General features: G+C 41.9%; 1 protein-coding gene across 6 annotated transcripts in view; it reads left to right on the top strand.

Moving 5' to 3' along the window:
• CPNE4 (copine 4) overlaps positions 1–17404 on the top strand; it is a 335819-nt gene extending 318415 nt beyond the window's left edge. For all 6 annotated transcript variants that reach the window (XM_084902133.1, XM_084902134.1, XM_084902136.1 and 3 more), the window contains 5 exons: positions 4481–4535; positions 6961–7012; positions 8224–8357; positions 11297–11533; positions 15305–17404. In XM_084902133.1, coding sequence (XP_084758259.1) covers positions 4481–4535; positions 6961–7012; positions 8224–8357; positions 11297–11533; positions 15305–15439 — 613 coding nt within the window. In that variant the 3' untranslated portion in view covers positions 15440–17404. The remainder of the gene's footprint in view (positions 1–4480; positions 4536–6960; positions 7013–8223; positions 8358–11296; positions 11534–15304) is intronic.
• Positions 17405–17702: the final 298 nt, after the last annotated feature.

The raw sequence follows: 17702 nt of genomic DNA on the forward strand, positions 1-17702 counted from the left end.
TTATGTAACTTTGTGAATGCGTCCAGGAGAATCTAAATGCCATAGCTATTTGATACCTACCATCATCCATTTTAAAAATGTATGAACAAGCTTTCCATTTTGAGTTGAGAATCTTGTTCTTTCTCTCTCGTGAACTCATATTTCCATTTCCTTCCCTCACAGAATTCATCATAATGTACCCCAAATTTTGTTTTGAAATTCTTTTCTTGATCACTATATCATGCATTTCTATCATAAATATGTGAATATAAATATTTAAATTTCCTTTGATGAAAATATTCAAAATACTTTAAAACATCTTCTACATAATTTAGTTTTTACTATAATTATTATTAGTGCACAATTCATCAAAAGAACATAAATATATTACAAGTTGTAATATCTAAGTATTGCCTATAAAAACTTTTAATGAAACAGGTTGGGTTTTTTTTTTCATTAGTTTACTAATCTGTAGATGAATGCCAGCTATTACTAGAATGGGAAAATCTAGCTTCAATTTTAATCCAAATTTTGTTTTGTCAATGTGAATGCTAAGGAAACTTGTTCTTAAAAATAAGTATGTGGTAATGGAAAGAGTTTAACTAGAAGTACTATTCAATTCTAAGTTATATATCAAGAATTGCCCTAACCGGTTTGGCTCAGTGGATAGAGCATTGGCCTGAAGGCTGAAGGGTCCCAGGTTCGATTCCAATCAAGGGCATGTACCTTGGCTGTGGGCACATCCCCAGTAGGGGGTGTACAGGAGGCAGCTGATCGATGTTTCTCTCTCATTGATGTTTCTAACTCTCTATCCCTCTCCCTTTGTCTCTGTAAAAAAATTAATAAAATGCATATTTTTTAAAAATCATATAGTGGTCTATTATCAAAATACATTTTTAATCACCTATCATCTGACATTAGTACTCTTACAATTTTTTAAAGCAAAAATTGGCAACTACCTGACTTGCAAAAGGATTTGTTTTCTAGTGAATCATTTTCATTTAGAATTGTTCCTGTAGGGTTTTTACATTCTGAATCTTCACCACCACCGTGCTGGAGCAAGGCACTTTGGTGGTTAAAATTCAGAATGGGTGAAGGAGAAGTGTAATTATGAAAGGGAAGGGAAGGGAAGGTGGGAGTGGAGAATAGGTCTTTCCATCACAGGTTTTCCCAGAAGATAATTTCAGCAAATAATACATAGGGAAGTTCATAAATTGAACACTGATTTCCTTAAAAGAAAAAAAACAAAAAAACTTTCATATCCACAGTAGGACTTTGCATTTTTGCCTTTCCAAGTACCCCAATTTTAAAACCACTATTTTATTAAATGTCTAGGTGTTCTGAAATGCCATTTTGCTCTGAGTTTATCTCCATTTTCTTGTGCACACCATAATTTCTCCTTATTTTTATTAACCTCTTTTCTTTGTCTCAAAGCCTTCCTGACAGGGAGGGTGAAAGTGGTGGTTGAGAATGAATCTTCCATCTGGAGACCGTGGCCATTCCCTATGAAGTCAGGACAGCAGGCCCATTAGCATTGAAGACCATAGGCTCTTTTAATGCATTTTGTAATATTTTATTCCAATAGGAAGAAATATTGCCTTTACCAATGTGGTGATATGCCCCTGATTTTTCCATATTGTCAGGTTTCACGTGGCCCCCTTCACTCAGTACTGAGTGAATCCAATCTCTTTTTCTTTAAGTTCTTTTTCTTGAAGATTTTAAAAATTGGTTTTTAGAGAGAGAGAAACCTGGAGTCAAACCATCAACCCCCTAATGTACAGGGTGACACCCAACCACTGAGCCACACCAGCCAGGGCTCGAGTTCTTTGACAGGTTGGCCTGTGGATGCTCACTTGTGTGTGCAACTTGCCTTCTCTTGCCTCTTACCTAAGACTCCTCTATGCCTGGTTTTTACTTTTAATCTGGAAGAGCAATGTTCAGATTCATTGTAAGTAGGCTTGAATTTTTTCCTTTAGTGTGTTTATTAGCTAGAGTCTTTGTGATGGCTAACTTCAGAGAATTGTTGTCCTTCTGGCTCATTAATTATTTCTCTTGAAGGCTAGGCATTTTTTCTTCCTCCCTACGCTTCAAACTCAGTTACATAACAATTCATCATGCTCAGCAAACTTCACATTCCCATGGGTGGCTTAGAAGGTATAGAGGAATACCATTAAGGCTACAACACTGGTTTGGTGATTAGAAATGGAAGACGTCCTGGCCGGTTTGACTCGGTGAATAGAGTGTCAGCCCATGGACTGAAGGGTTGCAGGTTCAATTCCAGTCAAGGGCATGTACCTAGCTTGCAGGCTTAATCCCCAACCAAGTCCGAATATGTGGGAAGCAACCAATCAATGTGTCTCTCTCACATCTCACATTGCTGTTTCTCTCACTGTGTCTCTCCCCTTCCCCCCCACCTCTCTAAAAATCAATGCAAAAATATCCTCAGGTGAGGATTAACAAAAACAAAAGAAAAAGAAATGGATGGTATATTGGGTCACACCCCTCCTAAACTCATTAAAGAAGAAAATAAAGGGTGTAGGTGTTTCTCTGTTTTGACTGTGAACCACCTCTGAGTTTGAAGAACCAGGATCCATCCTCCATCCAGGAAAGCTTTCCTCCAGACTTACCTAGAAAATACCTCTGAAATTCCCAGATTCCTTCCCACACCTCCTGGCCCTTGTTGTGGTTAAGGACGAATTGCTGAAGCAAAGTATTTTTAAGGACCAGAAGTATTTTTTTTCCCCTCAAAGCTGTGGCTAATCCTTTATAAGCTGTTGTCAATTTTTATTTATCAGCATTAATACCTTTTCTAATACACACTAGATGCAATGTCCCACAAAACTCATATCTACACAACCGTGAGGAAAAAGAGGAGCTGGTGATTTTCCAGAGAATTAAGTCTTCGATTTCAAAGAATTCTGGCTTCCTTGCATCCCCAAATTTGATCAAATCAGCTGTGTTTTGGTAAAGTTTTATCAAAGCCATTATTGGCTACTAATTATCTTTAAGTCAGACAGATAAGGGATAGATGAGAATCTGACTTCTCACTCAGCCTCAGGGGCTAGGAGGGTCCCTTTTGCTTACTGAGATGCCCTGGGACAATGAGAACTACCCTGGATTTTCTTTTCTTTTCAACTACAGGAAACTGAGACAAGAAGGAATTGTTCCAAAAAGGAATCTGTTGTGTTTTTTATGGGAGAGAAAGTGGATTTTAATAACCCTGTGGATTCAGACATTATTTGGGCCACAAATGTATGATAGTTGACACACAAGTGCCATGAGAAGGACACACCCTCTGACAAGATCCATAAGCCAGAGCCCCCATTGCAACAATCCTCTGACAGCACAAAATTTGCCTAAGGATAGATAGTCTTATTTGTTGTCTGGTGGGGGAAGAAGGGCTTGTTGCTGGAATTGACAGAAGGAAATCATATTTAATGCTGTATATAACCATTGCATTATAATGGTGTAATAGAAAAAGAATGGTCTTTCGAATCACACAATCCTCCCTGGGAAGCACCTTAAGGTTTCTGATACTTTTTTAGTCTTTCTGAGTCTCAGTTTATTCATCTATAAAATGGGAATATTAAGTAGGTGAAATTTCCAGGGTTGCTTGAGAATTAAATGAGGACGTGCATTGCCTAACATAGTTAAGAGTTAAGATATAGCATACACGAATGAATAAATTGGGAGAAATTTCAAATTGTATAAGAGAAACCAAGCCAAAAGATACATAGGTTTCCACAAGATTTTTTTTCTTCTTTATATGGCCACATCTTAATCATTCAATTCATGCACTATCTCATCATTAAATATTTATTGAGCACACAGTCTATGACAGGCATTATCCTGAAGGTAGGAGCAAGGGGCAATCTGAGGGAGGGAGGCAGTAAAAGTATAACGATATGAATACAAAAAACAGCATTCCTTTGAATTCAGGAGACAAGAAAAGACATGTAAACAATTTATTGCTGCTTGTATGAGATAAAGAAATGGATACAATGAGTTCTGTCGATGCATCCGAGTTCTGTCAAGCTTTCTATTGCTTTTTAATAGCCCTGTGGATTCAGGCTTGTCTGAATTTGAACCTTGGCTCTAACTAGCAGCATGATCTTGGATTTCACTTCCCAAGGCATTTCCCCACTGGAATAATAATCTTTCCCTAAAAGGATTTAAAAAGATAGCATATACTTAGCAGTTGGCCTTAGGAGTTACCTAGTTCATGATCTTTTCAAAGGAAACAGAATACTGGGGGAGGGGAGAGGGAGGGAGGAAACCCCGGTATCAAATATGGCAAAAAGTAAGGAAGAAGTTGCAGACTAATGACTGGAATGAACCCTGGGGATTATTCCTTGATTTTAATTATCCAAGCTATTGCCTATCGCCACAGTTAATCAAGAAGCATGAGTCAGCATCTGGCATACCCGAACGAGGTAATGCAGGTTCATGTTTTTCTTCCTCCCTAGATGATAAATAAAGCAACTCCTTTTCTTTATTTCAGTGACAAAATGTTCCCAGCCTTTGGATTTGGTGCCAGGATACCCCCAGAGTACACGGTGAGTGAGTAGAGATGCTTTGCTGTCTCTAAAAAATAATTTGAGTTTCCTTCCCAGGAGTCTCTGTTCTTTTGGCCCTTGGTATAATTATGTAACTAGGGTCCAAAGGCTCAGAAATGGTTTTCAGAACCCACGAGATTAGGTCCTCAGACCCTGACTTTTGATAAAACCCAATCTCCTGGTATTCTGGTTGTTCTTCTCAGAGGTCCAAATAAAAGCATGCATTGCTTAGCTTCTTACAGATATGGTCAGAGATGGAGAAAACATTCAGGATGTTGATCTTCAGTGGTTCAAAACCTCTCTATTCAGCCAGCCTTTAGAGAAAGATCCTATTGATAACACTAACTGAGGAAGTCCATGACAATTAAGTCCACAATCACCCTTATCCTAGCTCTCTGAGCACCAGTCTTGTGTGAGATACACAGAGAAGTCCTAAGCTAGAACCACCCTGGCTTAGAGAATTGAAAAACTAAAAGCTTCCTATGAGGGCATTGGAATCCTATTTGGTTTTGTTTTTAGGGCACTTTGTTTTGTTTTCCTCTTTATTTTATTTTTTCCCATCACCACTTATCTCCCCCCTCCCGCCCCCCTGCCCCTATACCTTCTTCCACCCCAATCCCAACCCCCATAATCACCATACTGATTTGGTTTTAATACTTACTTCCATGACTCAAAGAAGGCAAAGATTGTGCAGAGAGAGATGTGCACCGTACTGAGGTATACCAGATGTCCTGTGGGACATTCCACAGAGAATTCAACCCCCCCTGGCGGGAGGGCCTTGGAGGGGCAGCAGGGTTCCTACCCCAGCCTCACCCAGGCCTCTGAGGTCCAAGTTAAGTGCAGGCAACACTGTCCAGGCACCAACTTCTCTCTTACTGGCTGTGTCTCAGTTGCATGGCAGGAGTCAGATGGAACATTTCCTCCCACACCAGAGCTGTTAGACCACGGCCCTTCCCCTTCTGTGCCCTTTTTGAAAGAGAATCCCTCTCCCTGTGACCACTGAGAGATCAGTGGATGAAATGGCGGGTCCCCTGACCTGTCCTCCTTGTCTGCCTTGTATTCTCCCCGGGCCTCGCTGCTGGGCATGCCTACAGAATTCTAGAAGCATTTGTTGGAAATAGAGCACATGGGGAGGAAGAATACAGAATAGGAGTTGTCGACTGGTGGCCTGTAGACATTTTTCGGGCCACAAATGTCTGATAGTTGACACACAATTTTTTTTTAACTTTTAAATATTGTTGAAAGTATTACAGATGTCTCTGTTTTCCCCCTATTGATTCTTTCTAGCCCATCCCTGCCCCCTACCTGGCCCAGTGGTTGGGTGTCTTTCTACCTATGAACCAGGAGGCATGGTTCAATTGCTGGTCAGGGCACATGCCTGGGTTGCAGGCTCGATCTGCAGTGGGGGGTGTGCAGAAGGCCGCCAATCAGTGATTCTCTCTCATCATTGATGTTCCTAGCTCTTTCTTCCCCTCCCTTCCTCTCTGAAATCAATAAAAATATATTAAATTTTTAAAAAGCAGGTCTGGAGACCCAAGAAAACTTCAGGTAAATAAAGCCTGTGAAATGGATGGAAGTCAGCTGACTTGCCTAGGAAAGGGCAGGGGAATGTGGACCAGGCACCAACCACAGTGGTTCTGATCTCCCACGAAGAGAAGAGGGTATTTTAACACAATAACTAATGACCGTTTTCTAGCCCCCAAGAGAGCCAGGGCTAGGAGATAACATTTGAAATGGGAGTCTCTAAAATCCCAAATGATCCCCTAATGTCCAGGTGCCAGGACAGTCCTCCTGTTTTTCCCAGGTTTTAGCAAAAAGAAGTAAACACATCACCTTGTGATAGGCCCTGGCAGCTAGAGGAATCTGTGTTGGAATATTACAAGATACGTGATTTTATCACTTTTCCAAAAGTAGAGTCTCTTTTACCTGCCTATATGGGCAAATCCTGCTGTCCTATAGCTCTGCATAGTATGTTAGAATGAGTTTTAAATGTCAACAGCTTAGCGGGAGCTATTATAACCATCACTACTTTGAGCAAACGGGGTGACAAGTTACCTTTTTTTTAAATCACTGGATCCAAGCAGAGCTCAGCCCAATCTTAGCCTCCAGACTGTGGCCAGTTCTTTTTGGGGTTACATTTTTTTCTGAAATATTATCTTGGCGTTTTTTATATGCATCATTCTCCCCTCCTGCCAGCATTTATCTGATTCTAGAAAAATTTCCTGTCACCTTAACTCCACAGGGAGCTCAGAATTCATCCTCCATCTCAGACTGACTCTGTGGAGGCTTAGAATGGTTCCTGGGGCTTGACACCTAATGAATGGAATGGGCATTTGTTTGCAGACTCTTGCGCCCAGGGCCTCCTTCCTGGATTAAAGTTTCAATTCTCCTTCTTTCCTTCTTTTTCATTTTAATTGGTGTCTAGGTCTCTCATGACTTCGCAATTAACTTTAATGAAGACAACCCAGAATGTGCAGGTAAGTGACGATGTGAAACAATGCCAGTGTCTCACCGCCCTTTTGTTTGCACATTTCCCATTTTAGTTTCCTCTGATGCAGTCAATTAGTGAGCATTGTCCATAGCAGAGGAGTAGCTTTCTAGATCTAAATAGATCACGCTACTCTAAAGGCAACAGAGAGCCATAATGACAGCAGAAAACTAAGAGTGGGAAAAGACAGGATGAAGAAGAGGTCATGAGTTTACAGCAAGAATGTTGATCCCCATTCTGGATCCCTCTGGCCAAAAACAGGACCAGTGTGCTGTTTCGGGACAGAAGGAGATTTGGGCAAGAGCTAACATAGGCACAGACACCAAGAGGAGCCATGTGAATACAATTCATCAGTAATGGGACTCTTGTGGGCTCGTGGGCATACCTTTATATGTTCAGGCAAGACTCATAAAATGCTAGGAGAAGCTACACTATCGGGGCTGTTCCTTCCAGCAGAGTCTCATCCTTTACTATTTCCTTGGGTCACATGACCTCAGAATGGAAATCCCCTTTAAATGAGAGGTTGGCCATAATGATGAATGTCATTCATTTGTACCACAGTCCCCAGCAGACAATTTTGCTCATTCATCACACACTTGGTGTGCCTGACCTACCTCAAGATCTTTAAAGGAGTTAGTTACAATACCTGCCCACAAGGACTTCAATATTTGGAATGATGGTCACACATGACTCCTATAAGTGGAATAGGATGGTATGCACTACAACAGCATTAACAAGGTAGTGTAAACACTAGAGAGGCCTTAACACTGACTTGCCCAATGGCTGAGAGCACGGTCCTCAGAGCCAGGCAGACCTGGGTTTCAATCCCGAGCCTGTAATTCATTTGCTGAGTGACCTAGGACAGATCATGTAACCTCTCTTAAGTCTCAGTTTCTTCACCTGAAAATGGGCATAACATCTATTTCATCACACTACGGGAATCTAATGAAATCTTATGGGTAAAGTAGGATATTAGGGAAAAGCTGATGGAAAGGATTGCTTTTTAATTAAGCCATTAAAGAGAATGATTTCAATTGGGGGTAGGGGCAGCAGTGTGATATTTTTAATCTTAAGAACATAAATGTGATGTTAAGGAGGATATTGGGGGAATTTAATGTTTTATCTCTGTGTGTGTGTGTTTGATTACAAATCTACTTGAGGAGACTCCTGAGCTACTGATCTTTTCCAACTTTATCTTAGGAATTCAAGGAGTTGTGGAAGCCTATCAGAGCTGCCTTCCGAAGCTCCAACTCTATGGTCCCACCAACATCGCCCCCATCATTCAGAAGGTGGCCAAGTCGGCATCAGAAGAGACTAACACGAAGGAGGCATCGGTAAGGAGAGAGGCAGTTTGCCTGCTAATGGGAGATTGCCCTTTCCAACTGGATATTGATCATAGCACCCATCCCGTTCTGACAGTACATTACAGCATGTGTGAGTTTGGACAAGTGACTTCACCTTCTCCTAACCTCAGTCTCCTCATCTGAAAACTGGGGATAACCATGCCCATCTCTGCTGGGTTATTGTGAGGCTTAGAGATGACACATCTCCAATGTCTGCAGATTAGCTGGACGAGTAGACACTCAACAGTGGAATTGACTTTATTTACAGGAGTATCAGGCATACCCACATTGTGTTCTTAGGAAGATAACAAGAACTGTCCAAAATAAACTTGCTTCCCAATGTGCCCAAATTATAGATGAAACTGAAGCAAAAAAGTAGATACTTCTGTCCCTTGGTGGTTAACTACAACAACACAAAACCTCATAGCAAAGAATTGTTTTTGTATTCTATTTGTGGTTTTTCTTAAGAAAAATGCAAACCAAAGTTGTTTTTTTTCATACTCAGAACTATAAAGCTACTTTTTCCCAGCCCTGTATATTACCATAATAACTTTTCTATGTATCATTTTAATGACATCAATATATTTCTTTTTTAGCTTTGTAACTTCTTTCAGATTTAGTAGAACATTGCTGATGTCTGACATTTTCTCTGTGATTTTATCCTGGCTTCCAAGATATTGCATTTGCATAAAGAAAGTGATACACTGCTACCTCATCTTCTTACATCAACTCAGCTAGCCTACTTGCGCTGCATCCTGTTCTCAACCTTCCCTTATGATAGAGTGGATGGAGGACCATGCTCATATATAATCCCAGCCTCTTCTTTTGCATTTTGGAGCCATCTTCTTTGAATCATCCAAGGACATTGACCTACCAACTATCTCTCATCTATTTTTTCCCTTTCTACTGAAGACTTATTTTTATTAGCAAATAACACAGCCTATAATATCTTCTGTTTAAGTTAAAATATTTCCCTTGACACCACTTTACCCTAGCCATACTACCCCTTATTTTATCTCCCTTTAGAGCAAAATTCGTTTAAAAATTTGCCTACTTATACCAGTTCCGCTACCTATACCAGTCAGACTTTCCTCCCCAACATTCCTCTGAAACTGCACTTGTCAAAATCAACAGTATCTCCATCTTGCCAAACCCACTAAGGCCTTGGAGCAAGTTTGAATCTTCACAAGATGCAAGATTTGGGGATAAGTGTTGGGCAGGATCACTATTTCATTTTATGTTTTAACATTTTTTTCACATCAGAATTTCAAATTCTTCAAATGATATGTTACTCAGAAACCCAACATCTAAAATAGATTTTAAGAAAAACTTGTTAAATTTGGACTAAGAGACAGGGTCCAAACTTTTGTCCTTCTCCTCTTATATCCCCAAGAGCATCCAAGGTGTCCCCAGGGCACCCCAGAGCCCATATAGAAAACAGAAATCATCTCTAGTTTCTGGGGTAGCAGGAACTAGAAGAGAAAAAAGAGAACAGGTCTGACATAGGTCTGGATTTAGGCCTGGTATAAGCCATGAGTTTTTGCCCATGATTCACTCCCCTAGGGACCACTGACTCTCCCAGGGGCAGGTAATCTGCTGAGTAAGAACAGGCCAGGAAATGGTGCCAGAATGGTCTGATCCACATATCCCCAAACAACTGACCCTTAGGGTCCAGAAATAACGGTTCTTTTCCCCAGCCACTTCTCCTGCTCTTTAAACAATGTGTGATCCTGGACCCCTTGTTATCACTGATAGCTAAGGGGCTTACACTTGAACTTCTTAGGCAAGTTGTGTCAAGGTCTGGATGTAGGATTTTCTCCTAGACTTTGTGGAACTCTTCTAGAAATTAAAAAAAATATATATCCTCCATATCTGAACAGGACCCCATATACATTCAAAGACTATCCTGTTTCATCTGTGAGCATTTCCCAGGCCTGGCTTTGGAAGTAACTGTTACAGTAGCTTTATTGGGAATTTGCATTAGGCCTTTGATCCGACAGTCTGCAGCCTAGGACCTCTGGCTAGATTAACACTGGATCAGATTCTAGAATCCTGATAATCCCTTCAGATCAAGGGTTCTTAACCTTTTTTGTCCCATGGACCCCATTAGCAGCTGATGAAGCCCATTGGCCCCTTGTCAGAAGTATTGTTAAGTGAACAAAATAATCTCATTTTAACATGTACATAAAAATTATTAACAAAATATTTTACACTTTTCTTTTTACATGATGTCTTCAAAATCCAGGGTGTATTTTACACCTGCATCATCTTCATTTGGGTGCTAAATTATCATCACAAATACTTGATCTTTATTTTAGACTTTATAAATTGATAGTTGAGAAAGTACATTCACATATTTGAGTTGTTTCAAACATTCTTAAAAGACTTCGGATAACTGAATCGGGTATCCATTTTTAAAGTTAAATTTATTAAAAGAAAATGAAATTTAAAATTCAGGTCCTCCATTGCTCTAGTCACATCTCAGGGGCTCAGCAGTCACATGGAGCTCATGGCTATTGCCTTGGGCAGGGCACCTTTAGACTTCTCCAAGCTGAAGAGGCAATTACAAGCAATCTAGTCCCAACCCTCATCTAAGAGATGAAGCTGAACCCCAGAGGAATTAAAAGGTATTTTCCCAGGATCTGAGAAAATGAGGCTTTGACATCTATCCTCCAGACTCCTTGCTGCTCTGTCAACCACACTGCTTCATAACAGTTACTAAGGTGATTATTAGAATTAACCTACAACTACTATGCCTGCCTTTCAGTCCTATTCATCATAACCTTAAGTTCTTAGGACTGCCTACACACAGGTACTGAAAAAAATCTGTTGTCGCTGTTGCTGTAGCCAGTATGCACTGAAGGCACCTGATATTGTCCTTGTCTCCCCACCTCTCGGTCCCTCGTTGCCTGGCGTCTGACCCATCGCAGCAATACTTCATCCTGCTGATTCTGACTGATGGTGTCATCACAGACATGGCCGACACCCGGGAGGCCATCGTCCATGCCTCCCACCTCCCCATGTCAGTCATCATCGTAGGAGTGGGCAACGCTGACTTCAGCGACATGCAGATGCTGGACGGTGACGACGGGATCCTGAGGTCACCCAAGGGAGAGCCTGTCCTTCGAGACATCGTCCAGTTCGTGCCCTTCAGGAACTTCAAACATGTAAGCATATCTCGGGGCTTCCCATGAGAGGACAGGACCAAAACCAACTCACTCCTCTTCAAGAAAGGATGTGTGTGTGTGTGTGTGTGTGTGTGTGTGTGTGTGTGTCTCATGGAGAAGACTGAATGCACTGCCCTTGTGTTCATCAATGAGGCTATTGACCTGCCTGATGCCCATGGTGGGGAGAAGGGTGCTCTTCCAGGCTGTGATGTTCTCTCCATCTGGTCAGCAGAACAGAGTAGCCATGTCACTGAAACATGACCTATAACTGCCTGAGTGAAGGGTCAAAGAACTTACTCCCTGGGAGATTCATGCACTTCCCGAACCACCCTCCCCTGCCACACACACACACATCAGTGTGCCAAAACAATGCAGCTGAGCCAGGCTAGATTTTAGCCTCCACCCCAAGCCTTCTCCTCTCATGGAGTATCTACTGTGTGCAAGGCATGTGCTAGCATTGGGGCCACAGCGAGGTGAGAAAGCCGTGGGTCCAGGTTGCAAGGAATGAACTGGGGGGCTGAATAGTTAGGACCCAGGGGTCAGCAGAAATATCTGTGGATGACTGAAAGGCGCTAAAATGTTGCTACGGGACTTCAGAGCAGAGAGAAGTCGCCGTGAGGAAAGCCCTGCAGCTTGAACGGGGTGTGTGAGGAAGGACAGGGCCTTGGTAAGCCGGGACCTGCCCTGATCTGATTGGAGCGAGGAAGTGGCACATTCACCACGTGGGCTGCGCAGTCTCCAGCTGCTCAGAATGCCAGGAGCATGTCATTCACCTTATCTTCATGGATTTCAAATTAGATTTTGAAAACCATTTCATTATCCAGACTACAGTGAATTCAATAAGCCATAAATAAAATGAAAAGTGAGGGACTGATGCATTTCATATTAGCCCGTCACCCAGGAGCCTTCTCTCTTTTCCTGCTCTGCATGATAGCTCGGGGCTTTGAAGCAGACAGGGCACTGGCTCTGAGCTGTGTGATTCTGGGCAAGTTACTTAACCCCTCTGTGCCACAGGTGTTCATCAGGACCATGGGGCAAACGAAACACGCATTGCGAGATTGAAGGTGGAGTCTTCACGGGGCTTAGCACAGCGCTTGGCCTGTGTAGGTGATTGATAAATACAGCTGTTCTTGCCAGCTGCTTTCACAGTTTTGGCCTTTTCCTAACCCAACTGATATCTCCCAGCCCCTATTTGCTCACCAGACCCACGAGCACACGTGTGCAAAAAGGTGGGAGAATCGCTTAGGCTCTGTGCTGTCCCATGCAGTAACAAATAGCCACATGTGGGTATTTAAGTTTAAATTCATTATAATTAAATAAAAATTTTAAATGACTTTGTCAGTTGCATGAGCCACATTTCAGGGGTTTATTCATTGTGTGTGTCTCGTGACTGCCATATTGGACTTTCCTTCCTTGTAACAAGTTCTCTCTGACAGCACTGTTGAGAAAAGTTTTTGACTCCAAATAACAGTAAGTCCACCTTCCAGTGGATTACATGAATGGTTCTTAACTAAGGGTGGCTTATTCCCCGGGGGACACTTGGCAATATCTGGAGACATTTTTAATGGTGACAGTGTGGAGTGTCTAACTCACACCTCGTTGGTAGTGGCCAGGGATGTTGGTAAACATCCTGCAATGCACAGAACAGTCCCCCCAACAAAGAATTATCTGGCCCAAAACAGCAGTAGAGTTAAAGCTGGGAAACCCTGGATTACATAAGTACAAACATGCTTTTCTCATGTAGCTAGAAGTTAGGGGCCGGGGGCTGCTGACATCTGTGATTTTAGTGATTCGATGGTGTCAGGGCCAGCACTTGGTGATCCCCTTGGTGATAAGATGGTTGCCATAGCTCCAGGAATCATATTTCAGTTCAAGGTAAAGAGGAAGAGGAAAGGGACACAGAGCCAACCATGTCTGTCCTCTTTGACCAAGAAGAAAAGCTTTCCAACATCCCCCAGGAAAGTAATATCTGTCTCAAAGATGAAATTGGATCACATGAACCTCCCTAGATGGAAGGGAGGCTAGGAAATCACATATTTGGCTTTGTAGCTTTTCTATGAGAGGTGGCCAGAGAGAAGGGGTAGAAGTGACTTTTTATATGCCCCAGTGTACACATGGATCATGAATAACACACAATCCTGAGCAGTTATTTATAAAATAAAAGCATTCATGGATGCCAAATGTCCAGCCAGCAATATGGCATCTCTAACATGTAAAGAATCATTTTATTATTTTAAAATATGATTTTATTGATTTTAGAGAGAGAAAAAGGGAGAGGGAGAGAGAGGCATCAATGTGAGAAAGAAACTGGTTGGCTGCCTCCTGCATGCCCCCTACTGGGGGTTGAGTCTGCAACAGGGCACGTGCCCTGACTGGGAATTGAACCCAGGAACTTCTGATGCATGGGACAACATTCAACCAACTGAGCCACACCAGGCAGGCGTGAGGAATCCTTTTAGAAAAACTCCTCACAGTGTTTTCAGATTGTTGTTAAGATAGGTCTCTTATTTTGAGCCTCCTAAAAACTCTGTGAGGTAGAATCAATGCTTATTCTTTCCCATTTTGTCTCTGAGAACAACAGGGCTCAGCAAAGCTGAATGGCTGAGTGACAAGCCACATAGGAAGGAAGGAGCTAGCAGCCAGGTCACCTGGCATTTAGTTCACTCCGTTTCCTTCTGATCTTTCTGAGGTACCTCAAACACTTGTTAACTTGTCACTCTGCTTCAGATTTTCAATCTCTTCCATACTTATAATGGGGTTTGAGCAATTTTTCTTACCCAGAGGATGAGCAGTTAGCACTGAATGCCAAGAGTCCAGGCAGAATATCAACCTCCACCTTCATCTGCCTCAAAGCATACAGTGGAGTCACAATGCTGGTAGAATAATGGCTACATTAATTAGCATGGAGGTACTCAATACGCTCCATCACCTGGCTTCAAGCTTATTTTCCAACTGAATGCCCCACCAATCTGAATTTGCAACATGCACCCACTTCAGTACCATCAGATGACTTCTTGTCCCTAAAATAATTAAATGCCAATCCCCTGCTTCTCTACATTTTAAAACATACCCAACTTAAATGCCACCTCCTCTTGGAAGCCTGCTCTGATTTCCTCCAAAATGACTTAGTCTCTTTGCTTTCTGCGTTCTGGTCACACAGTGTTTGTGACTCTGGAGCAGTGCTTCTCAAATTTCATATGCACAGGAATCATGGGCATCGAATTAAAATGCAGATTCTGATTCGGAAGCTCAGGGATGGGTCTAAGATTCTATGTTTCTAATACGCGCCCAGATGATGTGATGCTGTTGGTTTGTGATATATGTTATATTTTACCTTAAAGTGGGGTTAATTTTGGCTCCTCTCACATAATGCTAACTTCCCTAACAGTAATAATAATAGACCCATAAACCCTAGCACAGTGCCTGGATCATAAATAAGGGTCTAGAATTGAATATAAATCAGAAACAAAAGTGCAAGACAGTTCATTCTGACACCTAATTTTCACCCATATTTCAGATGTGAATAGTTTGATATTTTAAGACAGGCATGCAAAAATAAAATTAGGGAATTAATGGTTCAGGTTCCCACAACCTGACAACTTTTGGTTGGAGGCCCTTGTCAAATGCTGACTGACTGAATGAATGAATGAATGATGAGAGAGAGAGAGAGAGAGAGACTAGCTGCTAAGAACAGGACTCAAGCCTGTTAGGCCGATTCTCAGCTTCCTCTGGCCAGCTGCCAAAGTCATGGTGATTTCTTCTTCCCTGCAGGCATCTCCGGCTGCCCTGGCAAAGAGCGTGCTGGCTGAAGTCCCAAACCAAGTCGTGGACTATTACAACGGCAAAGGGATTAAGCCGAAATGTTCATCAGAAATGTATGAGTCTTCCAGGACACTAGCACCATGAACTCCACGCACTTTTACAGAGTTCTGAAATACTACTCCTGCTAATATTTACTACTTCTACTACTCACGTACTTTAAAAAAGCCACACATTTAAAAACTAGCACGGTTTGGTGATTTTTAACTAACTGGCCATTTATTTTATTTTATTATTATTATTTATTTATTTATTTATTTTTGCATGTGTAGCCATGAGGCCTGGATCTGGTAAGCCCTTGTATTATTCAAGACTTTTTACAAAGAAACACAAATAATTCCAACTTACTCTTTACATTACAGCATGTCGACTTGAAATAAAATGGTATCTGTATCCGTTTTTTATACAGGTTTGTTGAAATTTTGCTAAATTTCTTATTATCTTTACACTGTAAAGCATTTTGAAACAACTACTGAACGTCGATAGCCAAAACGTGTTTGGTTTTATCTGCTACGGGATGAGAGACTTTTCAAAATGGTAGATGCATGGACTGTATTTTGCATGTTTAAAAGACAAAAACACAAAACACAACACCCACACTGTTTTTGCAGTTTTACCTATAATTCATCCCTGCCGAGAATGGTCTCTCTGCTGATGAAGAGAAGCAGTCACCTAGGAGTAGTCTTCTTGATGGGGGTCTAGGGCACTTAGCCCAGCACCTCTCAGACTTTACTGGGCATCTTGTCAAAATTTGGACCGTGATGCCATAGGTATGCATAGACCCCAGATTCTGCTGCTCTGACAATGTCTAGGGCAAGCATGTCAAACTCAAAGGCTAACATGAGCCAAATGAGGCATGCAGCCTGCAGGCCATGAGTTTGAGATGCTTGACCCAGGGCAGGGGTCAGCAAATCACAGCTCGCAAGCCACATGCGGCTCTTTGGCCCCTTGAGTGTGGCTCTTCCACAAAATACCACGTGCAGGCGTGCATGTACAGTGTGATTGAAACTTCGTGGCCCATGCACAGAAGTCGGTTTTCGGCCTGGGCGAATCTATTTTGAAGTGGCGTTAGAACACTCAAAGGGCCAAAGAGCCACATGTGACTCATGAGCTGTGGTTCGCCAACCAGTGACCTAGGGGAAGCCAGTGCAGTCCTCCTATCGAACTGAGGATACTGAGCTTCTAGATGTTAGGGTGTGATTGTAGAGACCATCTGCACCAGGGCGGGCCCTAGTCTGCTTGAGAATGGCACCTCTTCCCCATCAGTAGCACAAAGGTTGCCTGTCTCTGAGGAGGGAGTAGAAAGTAGTGAGACTGATTCCAGAAGCTGCACACCAAACACTTCAGCCTCACTGCTTTGTAGTCCCACCTCTTCCTTACACAGATGAGTGAGTATTCCCCCTGGCCAGCTCCTGACCTCTTAAAGGAGGCATCTCACTTCTTGCATGGATGATGCCATGTTTACGTCAACCCCAAAGAATGCCCTCCAAAAGTCTTCGGTAGAACCATGACAATGGAGACTTGGCCATGGCAAAGGGCTGTAGGGTGTCGCTCCCCAGAAATGTGGCCCACCGCGTTGATTTTTTAAGCTGAGTCTGGGGCTTCTTTTTGCCTCTTTTTATCACTCCAGAGAGCAAACTTTATCAGCAGAAATGCCTAGAATCATTGTGTTAGGTGGTGGTGTTTTGTTTTGATATAAAATGGCCAGTTTTGAACCAGAAGAATGAATGTTTCTCTTGTGTAATCTTCTCACAGGGAAATGAACAAATGTTTTACAGCATAAGAGGCACAGTCAGCAAGATAGGGAGGTCAATCGCAAGGTGAAATAGATCTGTATGTTGTTTGTTTGTTGAGGGGGGGGGGACATATTATCAAGCAAATCAAATAGGCTTTGTATAATTTCCAGTATTATAATTATAGATTCTAACCTTGCAAATACATGTCAGCCAAATGCACAACATTTTGGGAATGATGGGGAAAATTATGACTGAAAAAAATCATAAATATTTAAACTGTATTGTTTTATGAATAAATTGGGTACTTACAGAATTATTTTTAAGAGTTATGGTCTTGTTTCTCTTTTCAAGGCATTTTTTTTTTTTTTACCAGTGATTTATTTCATGTCAGTGACATGACTTCAGATTAGGACTAGGTCTTTCAAGGTCCCATAAAAACATGGATCATTATTTTTCATAGACAATGTTTAGGTTCTGTCCTATAGAAATATCTGACAGTTGTTGCTAGCCCCAAACCAGGACATGAGTTTCTTTGTCTGTATGCCTGGAACAAAGTAGGCACTCAATAGATATTTAATGAATAAAGAGATGACTAATCAAAGGAATTAATGCAT

This window comes from Pipistrellus hanaki, assembly GCF_964339955.1.
Source record: "Pipistrellus hanaki genome assembly, chromosome: 13".
Taxonomy (NCBI): domain Eukaryota; kingdom Metazoa; phylum Chordata; class Mammalia; order Chiroptera; family Vespertilionidae; genus Pipistrellus; species Pipistrellus hanaki.